Here is a 20,937-nt window from a genome sequence, read left to right on the forward strand (position 1 = left end):
AGGTAGTTTCTATTCATGAGTTTTTCTTGAATTAAAATTTTGTTCTCAATGTGGTTGGTGTTTTATATGACCTACAAATTGCTTAATCAACACAAACTGCACATATGCTAGTTCTTGATAAACTTGAAACTGAAAAAAGAGCTAACCAAATTGGCATTGTAAAATGAGTTAGTAATTTTTCCTGAAATTCTTCCTTTTATTCTATTTGTAGTCTACTACGAATGTGTAGAGTCAATTGCTCTATGCTTGAAAGCATAATAAAAGAAATATTCACTTACTCTCAATGCGAGGATGCAAGCTTGCTTACATAATGATTACATTATTCGAATTCATATTTTTTACAACTAATGAAGAAAATCACGTACGGGTGTCACTAATATTTTTTTTCCAAGTTTTTCTTTAAAAATCTTAAGACATCTTGAATGCCATTAATTTGGTTTCTACTACAAAAACACTTATCAAAAGTTGAGAGATGAAGATTGGAAAAATATAGTTGAGAATGTTATCTATTTCTCAAGTTATTTAACATTGATATTCTAGTTTTTGAGTGCCGTTATGTTGAAGGTTTTTAAGAAATAGAATGTGAGAAATAATTCTCTTGTATATTCAATGATTTCATACACGTATATATGCTTGAGTGAAATAATGTATACATGGAAAGAAAAAGAATTTGCTGTACAAAGAATGTTTAACGGCTAATTAACTAAAATTATGGGATCGCGGGAATTGTGAAATCTTGCAAGGATGGAGGAAATTTGATTTGGTAATACTCCCCCACAAGTTGGTGCATGAAGATCCGTAATGCTCAACTTGCGAGATAGATGATGAAAAATATCACTACCCAAAGCTTTGATGAAGATGTCTGCGAGTTGCTCGGAAGAGGGTAAGTGAGTGGTGGTGAGGAGACCAGAGCGGAGTTTGTCACGAACAATATGGCAATCAGTCTCTCACGAACAATAGGGCAATCAATCTCAATATGTTTGGTGCATTCATGGAAGACAGGGCTGTGAGCAATGTAGAGAGGAGATTGGTTGTCGCAGTAGAGAGTCAGGGGACCTTTGTGTGAGATGTCGATATCACAGAGAAGTTGTTGTAACCGTACTAGTTCACAGGTGGTGACAGCCATGGCACGGTATTTGGCTTCCGTAGAGGAACGAGCAACTGTAGTTTGTTTCTTGGTGGGCCATGAAATAGGACTAGAGCCAAGAATGATACAAAAAAAACAAGTGGTAGAGCGTCGGGTGGTGGGGCAGCTGGCCCAATCAGAATCTGCGTAGGCGCGAACATGAAAATCATCTAAGGAGGAGAAAAAAATGCCTTGGCCTGGAGTGTCTTTGATGTAGCAGAAAACAAGAGTAGCAGCTGTCATGTGAGAAATTATGGGAGCAAGCATGAATTGGCTGAGGATGTTGACAGCAAAGACACTATCAGGGCAAGTGATGGTCAGATAAATGAGTCGTCCAACTGACCGTCAGTATGGGGCAGGGTCAGGGTCAGGGTCAGGGTCAGGAAGTAAATCTCCATCTGTGTTGTTAAGCTTCAAGTTCTGTTCCATGGGAAAGGAAGCAGGACGAGAACCAAGCTGACCACTATCGAGAAGAATATCCAGGGCGTATTTACGCTTGAAGAAAGTGACTTGAGAGAGATCATTACCGATGACCATGATGTCGTCGACATATACCAAGATAATAGTGAGACTAGTAGTAGTAAACAAGGTAAATAGTGAGTGATCAGCCTGAGATTGGACAAAACCTGCATTAAGAAGAACATACATTAGTTTAAAAAACTAATTCTGGGAAGCTTGCTTGAGGCCATAGAGGGATTTCCAGAGGCGACAAACACGTGTCTCCCCCTTAATACAGTAGCCTGGTGGGGGTTTCATGTAAACTTCCTCATCAAGTTCACCATGCAAAAAGGCATTGTGAACATCCATTTGATGAATGATCCAATTCTTGGTGGCAACAATTACTTGAACGAAGCGGAATGTGGTCATTTTGGCAACTGGAGCAAAGGTTTCATGATAGTCTATACCTTCAACCTGAGTGTAGCATTTGGCTACAAGTCGAGCTTTGTAGCGCTCAATGGTACCGTCAGCGCAAAGTTTGGTCTTGAAAACCCATTTGCAACCGATAGGTTTTTTGCAAGAAGGGAAAGGTTCAAGTGTCCAAGTGGAGTTTTTTCCTAGGGCACAAAGTTCGAAGGCCATGGTTTCATGCCAGTGAGAGTGGCGATTGGCTTCGGAGTAACAAGTAGGCTCAACAGAAGCAGTGAGAGCAATTAGGAATGAATGATGAGCATGTGAAAAACGAGAGTATGAAAGGAAAGCAGATAAGTGATGAGAAGTACTGGAGGACTGTGCAGCAGTTGAAGATGCATTGGACTCTATGGAAATGGTAGGACAAACATAATCAAGAAGATAGGTGGGTCGGGTGATAGCACGGCGAGGGCGAGAGGGAATAGGGGATGTGGGGTTTGAAGAGGGTAGAGGAGAATTGGGGTTCGGATTTGTAGGTGTGGTCAGTGGAGGAGTAGAGGAGGGAATAGGTTCGGGAATAGGTAAAGATAAAATTTGGGATGGGTTTGGTTGGGAAGTAATAGAGTGTTGAAAAGGAAACTGATTTTCATGAAAAGTAACGTCACACGAGTAAACAATTGGGTTAGTGTCAAGGTTGTATAATTTATAAGCGTTACGGTTGCTAGGATAACCAATAAGGATACAACGAGATGCTTGGGGAGAAAATTTGGCGCGATGAGCAGTGAGAGTCTGAGCATAACAAAGACAACCAAAGACACGTCGATGAGAGTATGTGGGTGCAATATTGAGAAGAATTTGAAAAGGAGTTTTATTTTGAAGAGATCGACTAGGAGTCCTATTGATGAGATAAGCAGCAGTACAAACACATTCTTCCCAAAATTTAAGGGGTAAATGTGCTTGAAAACGAAGACTCTCAGCAACATTCAAGAGGTGCCTGTGTTTACGTTCCGCAACACCGTTTTGTTAAAGAGTTTCAACACAGGTACGTTCATGAAAGATGTCATGGTCATGAAAGTAGGTTTGAAGATTTTTGGAAAGGAATTCTTGACCATTATCGGTACGAATAATTTTAACCATGAAGTTATATTGAGTTTGGACAATAGCAAAGAAATGCATTCAATGACTACAAATTTTCGATTTAAAATGAATTAAATAAATCCATGTAGTGCGAGAAAAATCATCAACAATAGTTAAAAAATAATGAGCACCACAAATAGAGGCAGTGGGATAACTGCCCCAAATATCACAATGTAATCGATGAAAAGGAATTAAACTTTTATTCGCATGAACTAGAAAAGGTAAATGGGTGTGCCTAGAACGAGTACAAGTATCACAAGAAGAAAGAATACATGGACTATCAAAAATAGTAGGAATAGTAAAGCTTGAAGGATGACCTAGACGACAATGCCATATGGTCTTATTATCAATTTTTTGAAAGGACAAAGCAGTGCATTTTTTGGGCCGAAAAATGTAGAGTCCATTGCAAGCTTCACCCGCTCTAATCAGCCTCTTCAACTGAAGGTCTTGAAAAAAACAGTGAGAAGATGAGAATATAGCAACACAAGATAAGTGAGTGGTGAAATTAGGGATAGAGAGGAGATTAAAACAAAAAGTAGGGACATATAGGACATTGTGGAGAGTGAGGGTTTCAGAGAGAAAAACAAAGCCAATCCCTTCAACGGGGATGGTCTGTCCCGTGGATAATCGAATGGAATGAGCCATGGGTGGCAGCTTGAGGTGCGAGAAGATGGATCGGCAAGGGCTCATGTGGTCGATCGCACCACTGTCGATGATTCAATCTTGTTGCGGGTTAAAAACATAGGTGAAAGAGTTACCCATGAACTGCTCGGTCGAAGAAGGAGGTTGAAGTAGAGCCATAAGCTGCTGGTAGTTTTCTGGTGAGAGGCCTGAGATCGGACTGGAGCTAGCACCTGCAAAATTGATAGCAATAGGCGGCTTCCCAAGAAGAGAAGGTGTGCGATTGTTGTGGGGTTCACGGCCTGGAGGGTAGCCGATGATACGCCAGCAATGGTGACGAAGATGTCCGTCTTTGCCACACTCGGTACATTTGAAAGGGGGTTTATCGGGATGGGGATGAGAAGCCCGAGCAGCAAGGGTTATGTTTTCGGGTGGCTGATGGGTGATATGAAGGAGGTGTTGTTTTTCTTCTTGAAAAAGGATGGAAAAAACTTTGTTGAGAGGAGGAAGGGGATCGGTGGCGAGGATTTGGGTGCGGAGGGCAGCGAAAGAGTTGTTAAGGCCCAGTAGAAACTGGAACACACACTTGTCCTCAGTCTTCTTTTCTAAGGTATTTGCATCAGTGGGGGTTTGAAGGCTACCGAGCTCATCCCATAATTTTTTGATGTTATTATAGTAGTTGGGGATGGAAAGTTGATTTTGGTGAAGATTAGAGATTTCTCGTTTGAGATGAAAGAGACGGGCATTGTTTCCATGACAAAAGCACGACTCAAGTTCGAGCTAGATAGCACGAGGATCATCATGGTAGTCTAGGGAGTTGGAAAGGGAAGGATTGATGGTGTTAAGAATCCAAGTGAAGGCCATGTCTTTGGTTCTACTCCATTGAGGATATTTAGTGGAGGTGGTAGATGGTGGTTTGAGAGTGCCATCAACAAAACAAAGTTTGTTTTTGGCATTGAGGGCACGGCGAAAAGCATGTTGCCATTTGGCGAAATTGTCACCATTGAGATGACCGGAAATAAGAACAAGGCTGGGAGAATCAAGAGGATGAAGGAGATATGGGGAAGAGAAGAAGAGAAGAAGAGGAATCAGCAGAAGGGGAACTCACGAGAGATATTTCTAAAGCCATGGAAGGTATGGAAAAAAATAAGGGTCGATATTTGGCTGATACCATGTTAAGAAATAGAATGTGAGAAATAATTCTCTTGTATATTCATTGATTTCATACACGTATATATACTTGAGTGAAATAATGTATACATGGAAAGAAAAAGAATTTGCTATACAAAGAATGTGTAACAGCTAATTAACTAAAATTATGGGATTGTGGTAATTGTGAAATCTTGCGGAGATGGAGGAATTTGATTTGGTAATAAAGGTCATGGTCGTCGCCGAAGGGATCACATTATAGTAAAGCATCATTATCATTTTGATACATTTAATATTGTCATAGACTTTCAATTGCAAGAACTTGATAATAGGATTGGTGAATGACAAAATTTTCAACAGTTACTTGGCTTTAGATCCAAGAGATGCTTACAATTCCTTTAATACTATTGATGGTTTATGTTGTGTTGCAAAGAAATATTATACTCTTTATTTTTTTAAGCACGAGAAAATTAACTTGATGTATCAGTTGATGCATTATGAAGTTGATGTCCTTGATAATCTAAAATTAAAAAAAATTGTCATTCATTGCGAACTTATATCAATGATTGATAGATTTATTTGTCTTGCTTTGACTCTTCCAGTATATATGGCAACCAGCGAAAAATATTTTAGCTATGAATAATGTTAAAACAAGACTTTGTAATAATATGAAAGATGAGTTTATCCAAAATATGTTTATATTGTAAGAGAAATTGCTAAGAAGTTCGATTAAGATTCAATAATTGATAATTTTGTTTCTTTAAAAGGTCATAAGCTGCAATATTCGAAACTTTGTATCATTTTATTTTATTTATTTATTTTATGGGTGTCTATATGTTATTTCAAAGACATATTATTCTTCATATGCGATACACTAATTGTAATACTTGGTCAGCCACTTCTAATCTCAAATATTAGGTACTGAATGGCATCCAAAAGACTTCAATATCGTCATGATCTCCTCTCGTATTGCCTTGTCCCTCAAACTTTCTTTTGGTAATTATCCCAAATTCTCTTCCTCAAGTCTAAGTGAAGTCGAAATGTCGAAACCCTCTGCCTGTCATTCCACATCAAATGACGAGTTGACGAGTGGCACGAATCCGCCTCCTAACCAAAGACTTTCATCAGCAATATGGCGAGACTACTCCAAAACCCCTAGCCCCGTTGTAAAGCCAATCATTATTATATATATCTGCATTGTGTTGTATATTTATATCTCCTAAAAGCCAAAGTGTTCAATTTTGAGAAAAAAAACCCTTCCTGGGCATGGGTGAGAGGGAGGAACCTCCCCTCTCCTACATAAGGCCACGTTTGGTTAGCCAATACATATGAGATGATGTATCGTACAGTAATTTTTTCTATCCAAACACATTATATTTCATCTCTAAATTTTAAAAATATCTATTTAAATAAACAGTAATGAACAGTAAGTACTGACAGTAAACAGTACAAAACTATCATGAGTAGTGAAAACTGACAGTGAATAGTGTACTTTTCAGCTCTCTAATAAACAGTGGGACCCACATTTTTTCAAATCCAAAAAATTAAAAATTATATCATCTCATCTCACTATCCAAATAAATATTTTTTTTTACAAACTATTTCGTCTCATCTTAACTCAAAAATTTCATTATTATTCAAAATATTTCATCTCATTTCAACTAAGCTGCGTAACCAAACGGGGCTTTAGCCTCCTCTAAATCATGGTCTAGATCGAGTTGCCCAAAAGTGTCTCTACATGCACCCACCTCTTGGTGGCCTGGTATGGACTACAGCTATATAAGGTGGATCACAATAACCAACTCTTAGGCTGTGTTTGATTGTTGAATCAAATTCAATTCATTTAAAATTAATTATTTAAGAGGCCCACTATTCTTTCAATTTTTTATAAAAAAGTTAAATTCATCTCAACTTACTTCATATTTTTCAACTTAAAAAATTAAATCCATCTCAACTTAAAAAAGTCAAACTCCTTTCAATTAGACTCACAAAATATTATTATTTATAACTCAATTTAATTCATCTCAATATTTAAACGCAGTGATGTAGCCTCGACGATGGAGGGAGGCCTTCCCTTCTTGCATGGGGATGCTTTTATTTTTTAATATAATGTTTTTAAATGTTTTTTTTTTTTTTTTTGGGTTTTTAAGCATTTTAGTTTTCATTTTTGTTCGAAGATTTTAAAGGTCACCCCTTGAGCTATGCCAGATTTGGATTTAGAACCCGATGCATTTTTTACGTAATAGCTATGTATACATATATATATATATATATATATATATATATATGTAAACTGCTATATAGATATATATGTATATATGTATCAAAAAATTTATACAATCTCTTACTATTCACACAATTTTCATACACTACATTTTTTTTAATTTTTATTATTTTTTTCTTTAATTAAATATTTAATATATGAATAATGAATAAAAAAAATTGAATTAGTTTTAAAAGAATAAACTCAAAACAAATTTAAAAAAAAAATTAAAAAATTTAAAATTTTTAAAACAATGTCGTGTGGAGGTTGGGAGGTTGTGTAACATTGCTGATATATGTATTTTTTTTTTTTTTTTTTGAGTAAACATGTGTCAATCTTCATTAAGAGAGGACTTACAAAGTTGATTTGAAAAACAAATCAGTTACAATCGTTAATGACTCCCCAGTACACTTTCGTGACTGACATGGTCTAGTCCAGACAGTAAATCTCTAAAGACCTAAATCTTTAGAGAAAATACCCTCTCTGTCCACGACAGAGATTACAAAACCCCATACCCTGACTAAGCAGGGTAGGGTATCCCAAACCCCAACAATTCCGTCAACGCGGAGGGGGGACTAATACTCCAATCGGACCAAAGTCCGAAGGGCTGATATATGTATTTATGTGTGTGTATATATATATATATATATATCTGGAAGAATTGAAAATTTCTAAAATAAATATACGTTGAAAATATTAAAAAAAAAAGAAATATTGGTGTTAAAAGATAATATTAAAAAAATTACAAACTTGTGTTGATACACAAAAAAAAATTAAAAGAGCAGATAAATTATTAAAAATAATGAGATTTAAAAAAAATAAAAAATAAATGCAGGGATATATCTAAAGTTACAAACAAATTTAAATGATATAGATACCTTTTAAATTTTAACAGTACATCAATGCTATTTAGAATATAGATTGACAAAAATTTCATCCAAACTCAAAAAAATTAAAATTATTTTTAAAATAGTGTGGAATGCAAATTTCGGTCTAAATAATTCGAATTAACCGAAATGGGGTCAAAATTTAGAACGATGGAATGAGAATATATAGTGTACCAGGTATATTAATGTTATTTGAAAATCTTTAAACTACACATCATCCATGTTGCATAATTTAATTTGTAAGATTTAAAATTTAAAATTTATTTTTTAAATTAAATTATATCACGTGAATAGTATATAGTGTAAAGAGCTTAAAATAAAATTATTCCTTAGACAAATCAAGTAAACTAATTTTAAATTTAAATATATTTGATTGATTATCACGGGCAGCTATGCTTGTGTGGCCATCAACGTCCTTTTAAAATTTTGATTCAAAGATAGTGAAGTTAGTAGAGGCTTAGAAATGGTGGGGAGGGGTGAGGTGTGACATTCTTACATAGCACAGTACACTTATCCTCCCACCAGCCACTCATTCCCCACTCTAATATCCTCCACCCAATCTTATAATCCAGTCCCGAAAACAACAAATATAAAAGATCCTACACTTTCATTTTCATGCTTCTTATAAAACCATCATATTTTCCATCTCTTGCTCTATTTCAATCTGCATCATAACCATGGCTACTGCAGTAACTTCTACGGTCTCATTTCCATCCTCCAAGTCTGCATCTCTTCCCTCAAGAACCAGTATAATCTCACCAGAAAGAATCTCCTTCAAGAAGGCAAGTATCAGCATTATTACAGTAGAATTTACACAGTTAATTTGGTACTGTTGATCTTTGTTACAGGCTTGGAGTTTATGACCTGGTAATTTGGTTTTTGCAGGTTCCTCTGCACTATAGGGATGTTTCTGTTGGAGGAAGAGTGGTTTCTGTCAGAGCCCAGGTCACCACAGAGGCTCCTGCTAAAAAGGTTGAGAAGGAGTCCAAGAAAATGGAGGAAGGTGTGGTTGTGAACAAGTATAAGCCTAAGGAACCTTACGTTGGGAGATGCCTCCTTAACACTAAGATTACTGCGGATGATGCTCCTGGAGAAACTTGGCACATGGTCTTCAGCACTGATGGTATGAGATCATTTGCTTTCTTATTCTCCATCAACATTTAAAGGTGACTTTGTTTTTAACTCTTCAATATGCAGTATACATTAGGAATCTAAGTAGAACATCTTTAATATACAGAACTTTGATTGATTAATTTGACCTGAGATTGATATAGAAATCCGTCTTGCTGAGCTAAACTGTTGGTTTTCTTGGCTTAGGGGAGGTTCCCTACAGAGAAGGGCAATCAATTGGGGTAATTGCAGATGGTATTGACAAGAATGGAAAGCCTCACAAGTTGAGACTATACTCCATTGCCAGCAGTGCCCTTGGCGACTTTGGAGACTCCAAAACTGTATGCTCTTAATTTACATCGATTAATCTTTTATCTGACAGCAAAAGTGCCTAATTTTACAATTTCTTTTCTAGTTTTTTTGGGTTTTGTCATTTTTGTATTATGTTTATTACATTAATCACCTTTTCTTTTCTTTTGGTTTACAAAAGAACATTCAGTTGTCTGATCTTTTTTACTTTCATTCAGGTTTCTCTGTGTGTCAAACGGCTTGTATACACAAATGATAAAGGAGAAGTTGTTAAAGGAGTCTGCTCAAATTTCTTGTGTAAGGATTAGTCTGTAGTTCTCTGAAATTACTTCTTTCTTTCAACACTTTTCTAAAATTATGAGGAACAGTTTGTAGTAACTGAGAAGGGAGTAACATCATCACATTATGGAAGATGCCTTAGCTAAGGTACCACAGTAGATTTAAATGTTAGATGTATTTCAGGTGACTTAAAACCTGGATATGAAGTAAAGATTACAGGACCAGTTGGGAAAGAAATGCTTATGCCAAAAGACCCCACTGCAACCATCATTATGGTATATCCAGTTTCTTCATCTTTAGCATGTACAGTTTTGAGAAATTTTGTGCATTCTACCTATATTGATTACGGTTTTCCAGTTACTTGATTTCCATGTATTGGAAATATTAATGGATTCATTTGTTGCAGCTTGCAACTGGAACTGGAATTGCTCCTTTCCGCTCATTTTTGTGGAAAATGTTCTTTGAGAAGCATGATGACTACAAGGTAGATGGAATGAAATATTTCTTTTGTTAGTGAACACTTTTTGACTTGAAACACTGGCATGAACCATGTAATGAAGAAAGTAAACTAGTTGGAGCTTAAGGCCCCGTTTGGATAAAGAAACATTCTCAATTCATCTCATCTCATCATTACAACTTTCTCATAGATTATATATGTATATTAATTTTGGCCCCCTCTCTAAAAAAATTATCTTGGCTCCCCCTCTATAAAATTATTTTGATCTTATAGATTATTTTGACCTAGAAATAGAACAAAAAATATTTTATTATAGTTTTAGCTTTGCTCGGCCCCCCTACAACAAATTTCTGATTCCACCACTGTCACTATCCAAACTCTCATGGCCATAATTGAAGAACAATGGTGGATAATTGCATCCTAAATTGGAAGAAAATATATATATATATATAATTGAAAGAAGAAAAATTAGAGTCTTGGGAAGTTCTATGTTAATATAAATAATCATTTTTATTATTTTATTCATTTGTTTGAATTATGCACTTGTTAATTAAAAAATATTTGAATTTGGTTTCTTACTTTTATTCATTAAACAGCTATATATTGAGTTCAACTCATATAAAATGTTTGATTCTTGCCAAACATTATTGCTGCAACTAATCAATTGTACTTATTAAAGGTCCAGTATCCATGACAAACTTCTAGTCTTCTGTGTCCTCAAGCTGCTCTGAAACCATCATAAACATCCGAAACACATGATAAAATAGCTGTAGCTGTGAGGTTTTGTTTATGATTCCTGTTGATACTGAATGAGCTTTTTGAAATCTCATGCAGTTCAACGGTTTGGCATGGCTCTTCTTGGGTGTCCCCACAAGCAGCTCACTGCTTTACAAGGAGGTGAGACAGATTCAGAGTTCCTTCGCTTCACCCATCAAAAACTTTGATCCTTTTTACACGGAAAGTACTTAAGACTGAGAATTCTCCAAATTGCATGAGACAGGAATTTGAGAAAATGAAGGAGAAGGCCCCAGAAAACTTTAGGCTAGACTTTGCTGTGAGCAGAGAGCAAACAAATGAGAAAGGAGAGAAGATGTACATTCAAACACGAATGGCTCAGTATGCAGAAGAGCTATGGGAATTACTGAAGAAGGATAACACCTATGTCTATATGTGTGGACTCAAGGGGATGGAAAAGGGAATTGACGAGATTATGCTGTCATTGGCCGCTAGAGATGGTAAGAACTACGCAGCATATCACTTTCATTAGATCTTTACTACTCCATGTTTGGTTAATGAATACTTATAAAAAAAAAATGTTTGGTGAATGAAGTTTTTGAGAATTTTTAAGATGAGTTATGTTATATAAAGTCACTTTTACGTATTCTTTACACACTCCACTAATGTGATTGTCCAAAACAATTATTTTATATTAAAAAAAAGGATACGGCCGATCACATCAGTGGAGTGCGCAAAGAATACACAAAAGTGGCTGCATTTTTAATTTTTTAGATATGTTTAGTATTGAGATTTGTGAAAGTGGTTGGAAAGATTTGAAAAGTTATTGAAATATAATTTGTTTTTAGGTTTTGATATTTTTAAAAATTATTTTGGTTTTTGTGGTTGAAATATTAATTATTTTCTTAAAAATATTTTCAGGCATTGATTGGTTGGACTACAAAAAGAAGTTGAAGAAGGCAGAGCAATGGAATGTTGAAGTCTACTAATCCCTGACTACAGATTGTCTCCCATTTCAATGCTTTCCTCCACGTTCTGTAGATAGGTAAAGCCTTTTTGTAATTTTTTTTTCCTTCCTTTGTTAATGAATTTGTATTGGTATAGCCTCTACAAGTTTTATTTATGAGGGATCATATGTCATAATCATACAATAGAGTTGAAACCAACTTCAACTATATTTTTCAACTTCATTAGTCATTAATTCCTCCATGTTTTTGACAAAATGGTTAGCAAATCCAACTTAAAGTGAAATTTAAAACAAAAATAATAATAATATTTGAGATAAAATTGTCAAAACTCAACTTCATATTTTCATCTTCATCACTTTATGTACATGACTAAGGTAATTGCAAAATGATTCTCCTTCGGGTAATGCTATCTACAGTCATAAAGTGTATAAGTATCATGCAATTGCTTTGAAAAATAGTAGGATTCACGATTAAAAATTAGTTTCTTTCATGTGAATATCATATTTACTCATTTTTTTCAAAATAATTATACAATATTTACGCACTTCACGACTGAAAATATTATTTCTCTTTTCCTTAGTTTCTCCATGTCAATATTTAAATACTGCTACTTATAAATCAGTGTATAAACTCAATCATTTACTGTATGACCCATTAGAGCTAAAGGTGCCCTGACTCATTGCATTTATTAGTATGTCCCAAGTGTTGGTTCATTTTACAGTCTAGAACATGAGATGCTTACAATAATTAAACTCTAGAAGTCCTAAAAGACTTCGAAACTATTATATGATAGAATCTGATTCTTCAATAAACCCTTGTTATCAGTGTATGACCATAACTAATCTGACATCATCCTCGGGGCATATTTGAGTATTGAGATAAAATGAAAATTCTGTTAATAATAGTGAAATAATTTGAGTTAAGATATTTTATTAAATTTTAGAAAATGAGATTGAAAAAATTGAATAAAAATATTATAAAGTTAAAATATTATTAAAATATAATTCTTTTAATATAATTCTTCTTTTAAAATTTGAAAATTTATATTATTTTTTATGTTTTATTTGAAAGTTTTAAAAATTTGTAATGATTAGATATTGATTGATTGATTTACACAATAAACTAAATATTGTAGAGAATAAAGTCATACTACCAAGCATATGCTAAAATATTATGAATATATTCTATAATAAGTATAGTAATTTATAACATCTTTAAATCTTAGCAAAATTATTTACATTCAACTAGATTTTCGTTGGTGCTTAATATTTTCTCCTTTTCATATACTTTACATGGGAAAATTCGTAAATTGTTATCTGGATTTTTGTGAAATTTAAAAGTGGTCCTTAGGGTAAAAATATCGAGAAAACCATCCTTGTGGCAAGTAATATGTAAAATCATTAAGATATCGAGATAAGATGAGTTAAGATAAAAATTGAATAAAATATTGTTTGAATATTCTTTTTTAATATTATTATTATTTGAAATTTAAAAAAGTTGAATTATTTATTGTATTTTATGTAAAAATTTAAAATAATTATAATGATAAAATGAGATGAGATGAGACATTTCTAATATCTAAATGGGAGCTTAAAACATATTCTATATGTAGGAAATAAATAAACAAGATAATTCAATAAACCATTTTAGTTCGACTTAGCTGAACTTGAGTTTGACTTGATTTATTTATTAAATGAGTCGTTTCTAAAGATAAGCCACATGGCATGAACTTCATTAGTAAATCTAAAGGATCTGTGATTATAGGATCAAAACAATCAGAATTGAGAGTAAAAAAACATTGAAAAAACCCATTTTTAGATTCACAAAGTAATAAGTAGGGGTGATACCTGCATGATGTGGGACGGGGTACCCTCCCCCACACCATGCAGGGATTGAGGATTTCTCTCCTGCCCCCCGCCTAGCCCACTACTTTGTGTTTAAAAAAAAAAATTAGTCTAAAAATATTTTTTTAGACCTAAATTATAATATAATTTAAATAATAAATTAAAATTTATAAATATAAAAAAAAAACTTAAAGTCATTAGAATTAGATTTTGGATTGATTTGACATCCTAGACCAATATTTATATAGGAGGTTAATGCAATACAATAGTCATCCTTAAGCAATGTGAGACTTACTACTAAGTCTCACATTGCTTAAGGATGACTATTGTATTGCCTTGACATCCTATATAAAGATTAGTCTAGGAGATCAAGGCAATCCAATGACTTGAATATAATTTTAAATCTTTAATAAATTGTATATATCTATATACAATATATTTATTTATATATATATAAATAAAAAAAAAATTTATATGTGAAACGAGGGCGGGGGGCGGGGGGCGGGGAGGGGCCCCGCTGGGGTCATCCTGCCCCCCGCCCCCGCTAGGCTCCCTCTATGCGGGGCAGGAGACCCCGCCCTTGCATGGGCGGAGCGGGATAGCCCGCCCACCCATGCGGGGGCGGAGCGGAAACAAGGCGGGTCAGCAGGGGCGGGGCCTTGCTGCCCACCCCTAGTAATATGTGTAAGACTCTAAAGGTTATAATTTATAATTTAACTCTATAGTAAATTACTATAAACTATATAAGAAAATATTAACAAAAAACTCAAATTTTATTTGTCAAGATTTATAGATAAAATTATTAGATACAATATAAATGATTTATTTTGTCAAAATAAAGTAACTCGTGAATATGTTTAAACTTGCTTAAATAATAAATAAACTATTGTTAGGAATGATTAATAGGGCCCTGCTCCCCATTCGCCCTGCCTCCGCATGGGCAGGGTAGACACTCGTTCGTTAGATGTGGATAGCACCCCGCGCACCATGCAAGTAACATCCCTCCTATTTGTAATATCAAAAAACTCTATGAGCTAGAACTTTATTCATATTCAAATAAAAATTAAACAAATAATACTATATAAATTATAATTTTGTCATCTAATACTTACTCAAACTCAAACTAATATGTCTAAGACTCTAAAATAAAGACTATTTTATAATTGAACTCCTTAGTAAATTATATATATATATATATATCTATAAACTATAGAAGAAAATATTAATAAAAAAATCAAATTCAAATTATCAAAACTTATAGAGAAAATTATAAGATATAATATAAATAATTTATTTTTTTAAAATAAAGTAATTCGTGAATATGTTTAAGCTTATTTAAATAATAAATAAACTGTTTGTAATATCACGTAACTCGACGAAGAGCTCGAACTTTATTTGTGTTCAAATAAAAATTAAATAAATAATACTATGTAAATTATAATTTGGTCATTCACTTGCTTTACTCGAACTCGAATAATTTAGGTGATTGATGTTATACAATAAATTAATTATATTAATTAAAATTCTTAAAAGAATAATGAGGCTCCACGGTTAGCTATCATAGACGAAAGCACGTCAGATGTATCCCTGAAAGGAAAGAGGTATATTATTAGGAGAAGGCCCAAGCGTTCTAGAGAATTTTGGAGAGAATCGTATGCGTTTAGGGTTTTTGCTTTTTGATTAAATTTAAGGCGCTCGTCTGTGGCCTTTCCGTATTAGTTAAGGGTTAGGGTTTCGTTCCAATGGCGGAAGAGAGATCCACTGGTGTGGTAAGGTGGTTCAACGATGTCAAGGGTTTCGGGTTCATCACGCCCGACGACGGAGGAGAAGATCTGTTCGTCCATCAGTCCGCCATCAAATCCGAGGGTTTTCGTAGCCTGGCTGAGGGCGAGCACGTCGAGTTCCAGATCGAGCTCGGCGTTAACGAGAGGACCAAGGCCGTGAACGTCACCGGTCCCGACGGATCTCCCCTTCAGGGCAACAAGAAGGACAGTTACGTACGGTCCGGACGCGGAGGTGGTGGCGGTTGGAGAAGCGGCGGTGGCGGAGATAGGCGTAACAGTGGCGGTGGTGCCGGTTGTTACAATTGTGGCGATCCTAGGCACTTGGCCAGGGATTGTTACAAAGGGAACATTGGCGGCGGTGGCGGTGGCGGTGGCGGTGGCTGTTTCAATTGTGGTGAGGTTGGGCACATGGCTAGGGACTGTCCTAACGGAAACAATGGCGGCGGCGTCGTCGGTGGTGGTGGCGGTGGTGGCGCGTGTTATACCTGTGGTGGGTTCGGGCACTTGGCAAGGGACTGCAGGGGTGGCGGTAGTGCTGGCGGTGGCGGTGGTGGTGGCCCGTGCTTTTCTTGTGGGGCTTTCGGTCATCTTGCTAGGGATTGCCGCAACAATGTCATTTCCGGGAGGTTCAGCGGTGGCGGTGGCGGAGGAAGAAGCGGCTGTTTCAACTGTGGGAAACAAGGACACCTTGCCAAAGAATGCCCTGACGTCGCTTGATTATGAAGAAAAAAGAGTAATAGTACATATTCTCTCTTTTTTCTGACCATTTTGATCTTTAGTTTCTTAATGCTTACTTTTTAATTATGGGGGTTATACACAGGATGGTTTTATATTTTGTGCTGGTTTTGACTTGGTGATCGGCTGTTCGATAGCATTTTTTCAGTATGCCTAACACAGATGTGGTGTGGTTCGGATAAGAACTAGGGATGTTGACATGTTCTCTAACCGATCAGCTCTCTTCTTCAATTGTGAATTAACCGACTTCGATATTTAGTTTGGTGATATTAGATGTGATGGCCTGATTATCTACTATTATGAGCTGCGTCATTAATATTGTCTTTTATATATTTAATAATATTATATTTTTATTGGGAGGTTCTGCTCTCATTTTGGTTAAGAGTGTTAAGATTTTGTAAATCACCCATTTGGTATATCTTTAGGTTGTTTGCATATGTTTTAGTTATGAACTACGCTCACCATTTAAATCCTAGATCTTTCTCCAAGCTGTATTGTTCTAAATTTTAATATTTGTGAATCTAGGGCCTTGACAATCACGTTATTAGAATAGATATACAATCATAGGCCTTTCAAAATTGAAGTCACACTCCGTTTTGACGACAAGAAGGCAGTCATTAACTCACTTACATGGGTTGTATGATCCACTAGGGCATTGAAAACACATGCTTAGATAGCGAGTAGCCGAGCATCTTAATCTTTGCCTTTATTCCACCTTTTATTTATTTAAAAAAAAAAAGTATTTGAGCATCTTTAGAACATACACTGCACAGACAATGGGGTATGGGAGGAATCTATCAGTCTGTGTTGGTTGTTTAACTGTATTGATCAGATTATCCGAAATAATCTGTAAATCTTTTTGCGTTCCATTTCTGGCTATAAAATTGATTCAAGTATTAGAAATTATCCATGATTGATGTGCTTCTATGTGTAGTGGAACCTCCTACCACCTTCTTAGGACAAGCCTTACTGAATGGTTCGGCTCCAACGAGGTAGAGCCCAAACATTTTGTGTGCATAAGGGTTTATTAGAGACTTTAGTTTACTCAGCAGGGTGCAGCCTAGTAGTCAAGAGGGCAGGCTTGGGAATACCTTTATAAAGCATATAATCCTGAAAAAACCAGTCAATTTTAGGCTTTGGTAGAATCACTATAAAGCCTAGTTTCACAAAGAACAAATGTGGGATTTAGCACACATGAATACCTATATAACCTACCCACACTGTGAGTTATTCATTTTCCAATGTCGGACTGTGGTGTTACAAACTCCTATGTTAACGTCATATAAAGCAGTTATCCAATATCACATGGCCATACAATCTCTCTGGTACAATATGTAACTACTCATAGAAAGCGCTAGTCGTGTTTAAGCTATAACCCCAAAAAGACTAGTCAAATCAAGCTTGTTTAGAATCGCTTATAAAGTTTAAGCCCTATTTATGTCTATAATTAAAAAAAACCTAGTCAAGATTTATGATTGAAGCCCCATGGAATCATTATAAATTGCACGAGCTCCTCCCTCCCAAAACAATGTGAAATCCCATTCTTTATCCTGTTATATTAAATCTGGATTCTGGCGCATTACATTACATGTAGTCAATGTGGGACTTGGCACCTTTTGACTACCTTTATTACCTGCCCCATCTATTTTGGTCATTCATATTCCCAATGCAGTATTGAAGTGTTTATAGTGAGCTAATCTTGGGTTCGATTCTGAATTGTAAGTTCCCCTTGATTGCCTTATACATAGTTTTTATGGGTGGGGTCGTGTCTCCCAGGTTTTCTTCTCATGGATGGTTCTAAAGGGTCCCTATCTTAGCGAGGTCCTGCTTCATTATTAAGGGGGAAAAAAAAAAAAAAACAAACAAACAAACTATGACCTTAACTTGTTTTGGGCATTTCTTCATTAGTGACAATGTACTATGATAATGATCTTGGCAACAAAAATGGTTGTCTTGGTGGAATGTTCTCCTTCAGCCCTTTCTCTTCTCCTCTTCATTTCAGAATTGATCGATGCAGATTATCATTTAGAACAAAAGTATATGTAGGCTTACCAAGAATGATTGTTTTCTTATAGAGACTCACTTCAAGGCCATTGCATCATTTAACAGCTTCGTGGTCAGGGTAGGTCCGACTTCGTGGCCTTGACCTCTGATTTAATGCTTTGTTCATAGGTAGAATTGGTGATCCTCGGGGATCAAACTGCAATTTAAGTAGTTGGCCATGCGATGGGTTGCTGTGCTAGTCATCTCCAGGAGTTTAGGTTTCATGGGTGATTTACGTATTTTCTTAAAAGATGGATGATATTCTTAAATTTTATTGATAATCATCACATTTGCGGAGTAATACCTTTCATTGTTTTAGAATGCTATGGCGGTTGCAATAATTAAAAAAGCAGTCCTATAACGATTCACTTATAACTGTTAACTATAATGGAGAAAAGGAAAAACTAGTGTCGAAAATGAGGTAAACTTGACCTATCCAATGTATATAAATCATACAAATGCTTTGAGTAGAGAAGTTGAACTAAAAGAGAAATCTTTTTCTTCAGCTCCTCAATTAGCCAAGCTATCCGCCAATCCATTCCCTTAAAGGTAAACATACTGCAAACTGAAATTCAAACATGTTGAATAAAAGGTGAGGATGTGATGCCAGAGTTCGAAATGCTGCCATGGAGGATTTTTTTGGTTGTGTAGCCAATGTACTAGAAGCATGGAATCTGTTTAACCATAAGGATCCATCACCTGCAATTGGTAACATAAGAGCAAACCAAGTTTTAGTTTAGATAATTAAGCATAGGGTTCCAAATAAGTATAGCCCATGGGAAGATTGAATAATGAGACCTCAAAAGATCCGAAATTGATTTAGAGGTAAATTCCCCATTAGCAGTATGTTTCCATAACCAACAATTCATTCAATCCTTTAGCTTAAGTGGATATTGAATAGCCTCTTGAACTAAAGATTAATCCCCAATTGCTAAGAGTATAACCATATTAGGTTGATCCAGTTTTGGATAAATTGTCGAGCGTTTAAGTCGGTTTTGAAATTTTGAAAATCGAACCCGATTGGTTCATTTGGGTAACAGGAACTTTCGATTTTTATAACTTTGGTTCGGTTTTATATGTGTGATTTGATTTTGGGCTTTTTGTTGGACTAGTTGATTTTTTTTTTTACCATAATGAATAAATAACCTTTTAACCTAAATATGAGTTTAGAGTCCAAAACAACATGCATATAATCAATTAACCAAATAAAAGATAAAAATAATTAGCTAAAATACACTAATTAGTTCTAGTAAAACATGCATTTAATAATGGCTAAAAAAATCTATTAAAGATGTGTACATTCCTGCCGCTTGCCTTGTGTCAAATCCTTACAATTCTTCTCCTAATAAGGACTATCTAACTCTGAACCATACATTCTGAGACCAGATGATATGACCTGCAGGTTTGTAATATTTTTTTTTTCTTTCCGTTGCCTCACTCCAGATATAACATCTCTTATGGAGTATAGCCTTTGGGTACGACACTTGCGGCACTCTTATCTCCTCCATGTTATCAATGAGAGCTTGTCCTTGCCTATTGCTCATATTGGTATGGTCAACACATCATCTGCTCACCTGGTGTCAGGCGAACCATCCTGCATCACTCGATGCTTACTAATCTATGCTAGGCTTTTTACATCGTGCTGCTCATCTTACTCCTAGACTAGCTGCACTTTTCTTGCCCCGCTGCCTCCTTGTCATAAGTATTTTTGTCATTCCTTCCCTCAGTTCTACGCGGTCCTCACATTTAAAGTTTTTTTTTTTCAAATTTGCACTTCAAATATTATAATTGGGACTGTACTATATAATTGGTATCACGATTAAAGTATATATAATTTGATATTTTTAAAATGCTTTAATATTTCAGAAATTTTAGAGAATGTTTATTATTATTATTATTATTATTATTATTATTATTATTATTATTATTATTATTATTATCTAATAGGGTGAGGAATTATGTGCCCATCTGCTTAGTTTGGTCCCTTTGACGGTCCAAGTTGGACCTGAAGTACTTTTCGACCCTTCAGCTCAAGAATCTTTCTTTGCCTTTTGGGAAACAACCAACATAAGCATGCAACACCTTCTTCCATTTTCTTCCAAGGGACGGACGGACCAAATTTCAAGAAACAATATTATTTATAAATTTATCTGAGGATTATGATTCTTTAATAAAGTAGACGCATAGCAGTGGGTTATTAGCATTTTTGGTAATGCTTGAATTTTCCAAACAGCATTTAGCTATATGGATTCATTTCATGTTCAATTCACTCACACTAAACCTTACCAATTGGATAGATCTTGTGGTTATGATGCGCGATTTTTCTTAAAAGGTCTCGTTTGGATATAGAAATACTGTCAACATATCTCATCTCATTTCATCATTATATCTTTTTTAAATTCTCATACAAAATATAATAAATAATTTAACTTTTTCAAAATTTAAAATAATAATAATATTAAAAAATAATATTCTAACAATATTTTATTCAACTCATCTAAAATCATATCATCTCATCTTATCTCACTATCTAAACGAGCTCTTAAATGTTTATATAGTATTATCCCTCTCTAAATTGAAAAATCATTCAATTTGAACAAAAAGATAATCAACTTCCATATTTAAGTTAGCACCTTCCTTC

At 35.1% G+C, this 20,937-nt stretch overlaps 2 protein-coding genes across 2 annotated transcripts; both read left to right on the forward strand.

Annotated features, from left to right (window-relative positions):
* The first annotated feature begins 8,482 nt into the window (after positions 1-8,482).
* Positions 8,483-12,123, forward strand: LOC108997713 (ferredoxin--NADP reductase, leaf-type isozyme, chloroplastic). The gene is made up of 9 exons (XM_035682769.1): positions 8,483-8,814; positions 8,918-9,155; positions 9,350-9,483; positions 9,670-9,748; positions 9,914-10,005; positions 10,137-10,214; positions 11,022-11,084; positions 11,188-11,422; positions 11,844-12,123. The coding sequence occupies exons 1-9, from the start codon at positions 8,710-8,712 to the stop codon at positions 11,909-11,911; spliced, it is 1,092 nt and encodes a 363-aa protein (XP_035538662.1). The 5' UTR covers positions 8,483-8,709; the 3' UTR covers positions 11,912-12,123.
* A 3,062-nt stretch (positions 12,124-15,185) lies between these two features.
* Positions 15,186-16,632, forward strand: LOC108997722 (cold shock protein 2). The gene is made up of 2 exons (XM_018974096.2): positions 15,186-16,251; positions 16,339-16,632. Exon 1 carries the CDS (start codon positions 15,477-15,479, stop codon positions 16,233-16,235), a length of 759 nt encoding a protein of 252 aa, XP_018829641.1. The 5' UTR covers positions 15,186-15,476; the 3' UTR covers positions 16,236-16,251; positions 16,339-16,632.
* The last annotated feature ends 4,305 nt before the right edge of the window (positions 16,633-20,937 follow it).

Source organism: Juglans regia, chromosome 11, assembly GCF_001411555.2.
Source record: "Juglans regia cultivar Chandler chromosome 11, Walnut 2.0, whole genome shotgun sequence".
In the NCBI taxonomy this organism is placed as follows: domain Eukaryota; kingdom Viridiplantae; phylum Streptophyta; class Magnoliopsida; order Fagales; family Juglandaceae; genus Juglans; species Juglans regia.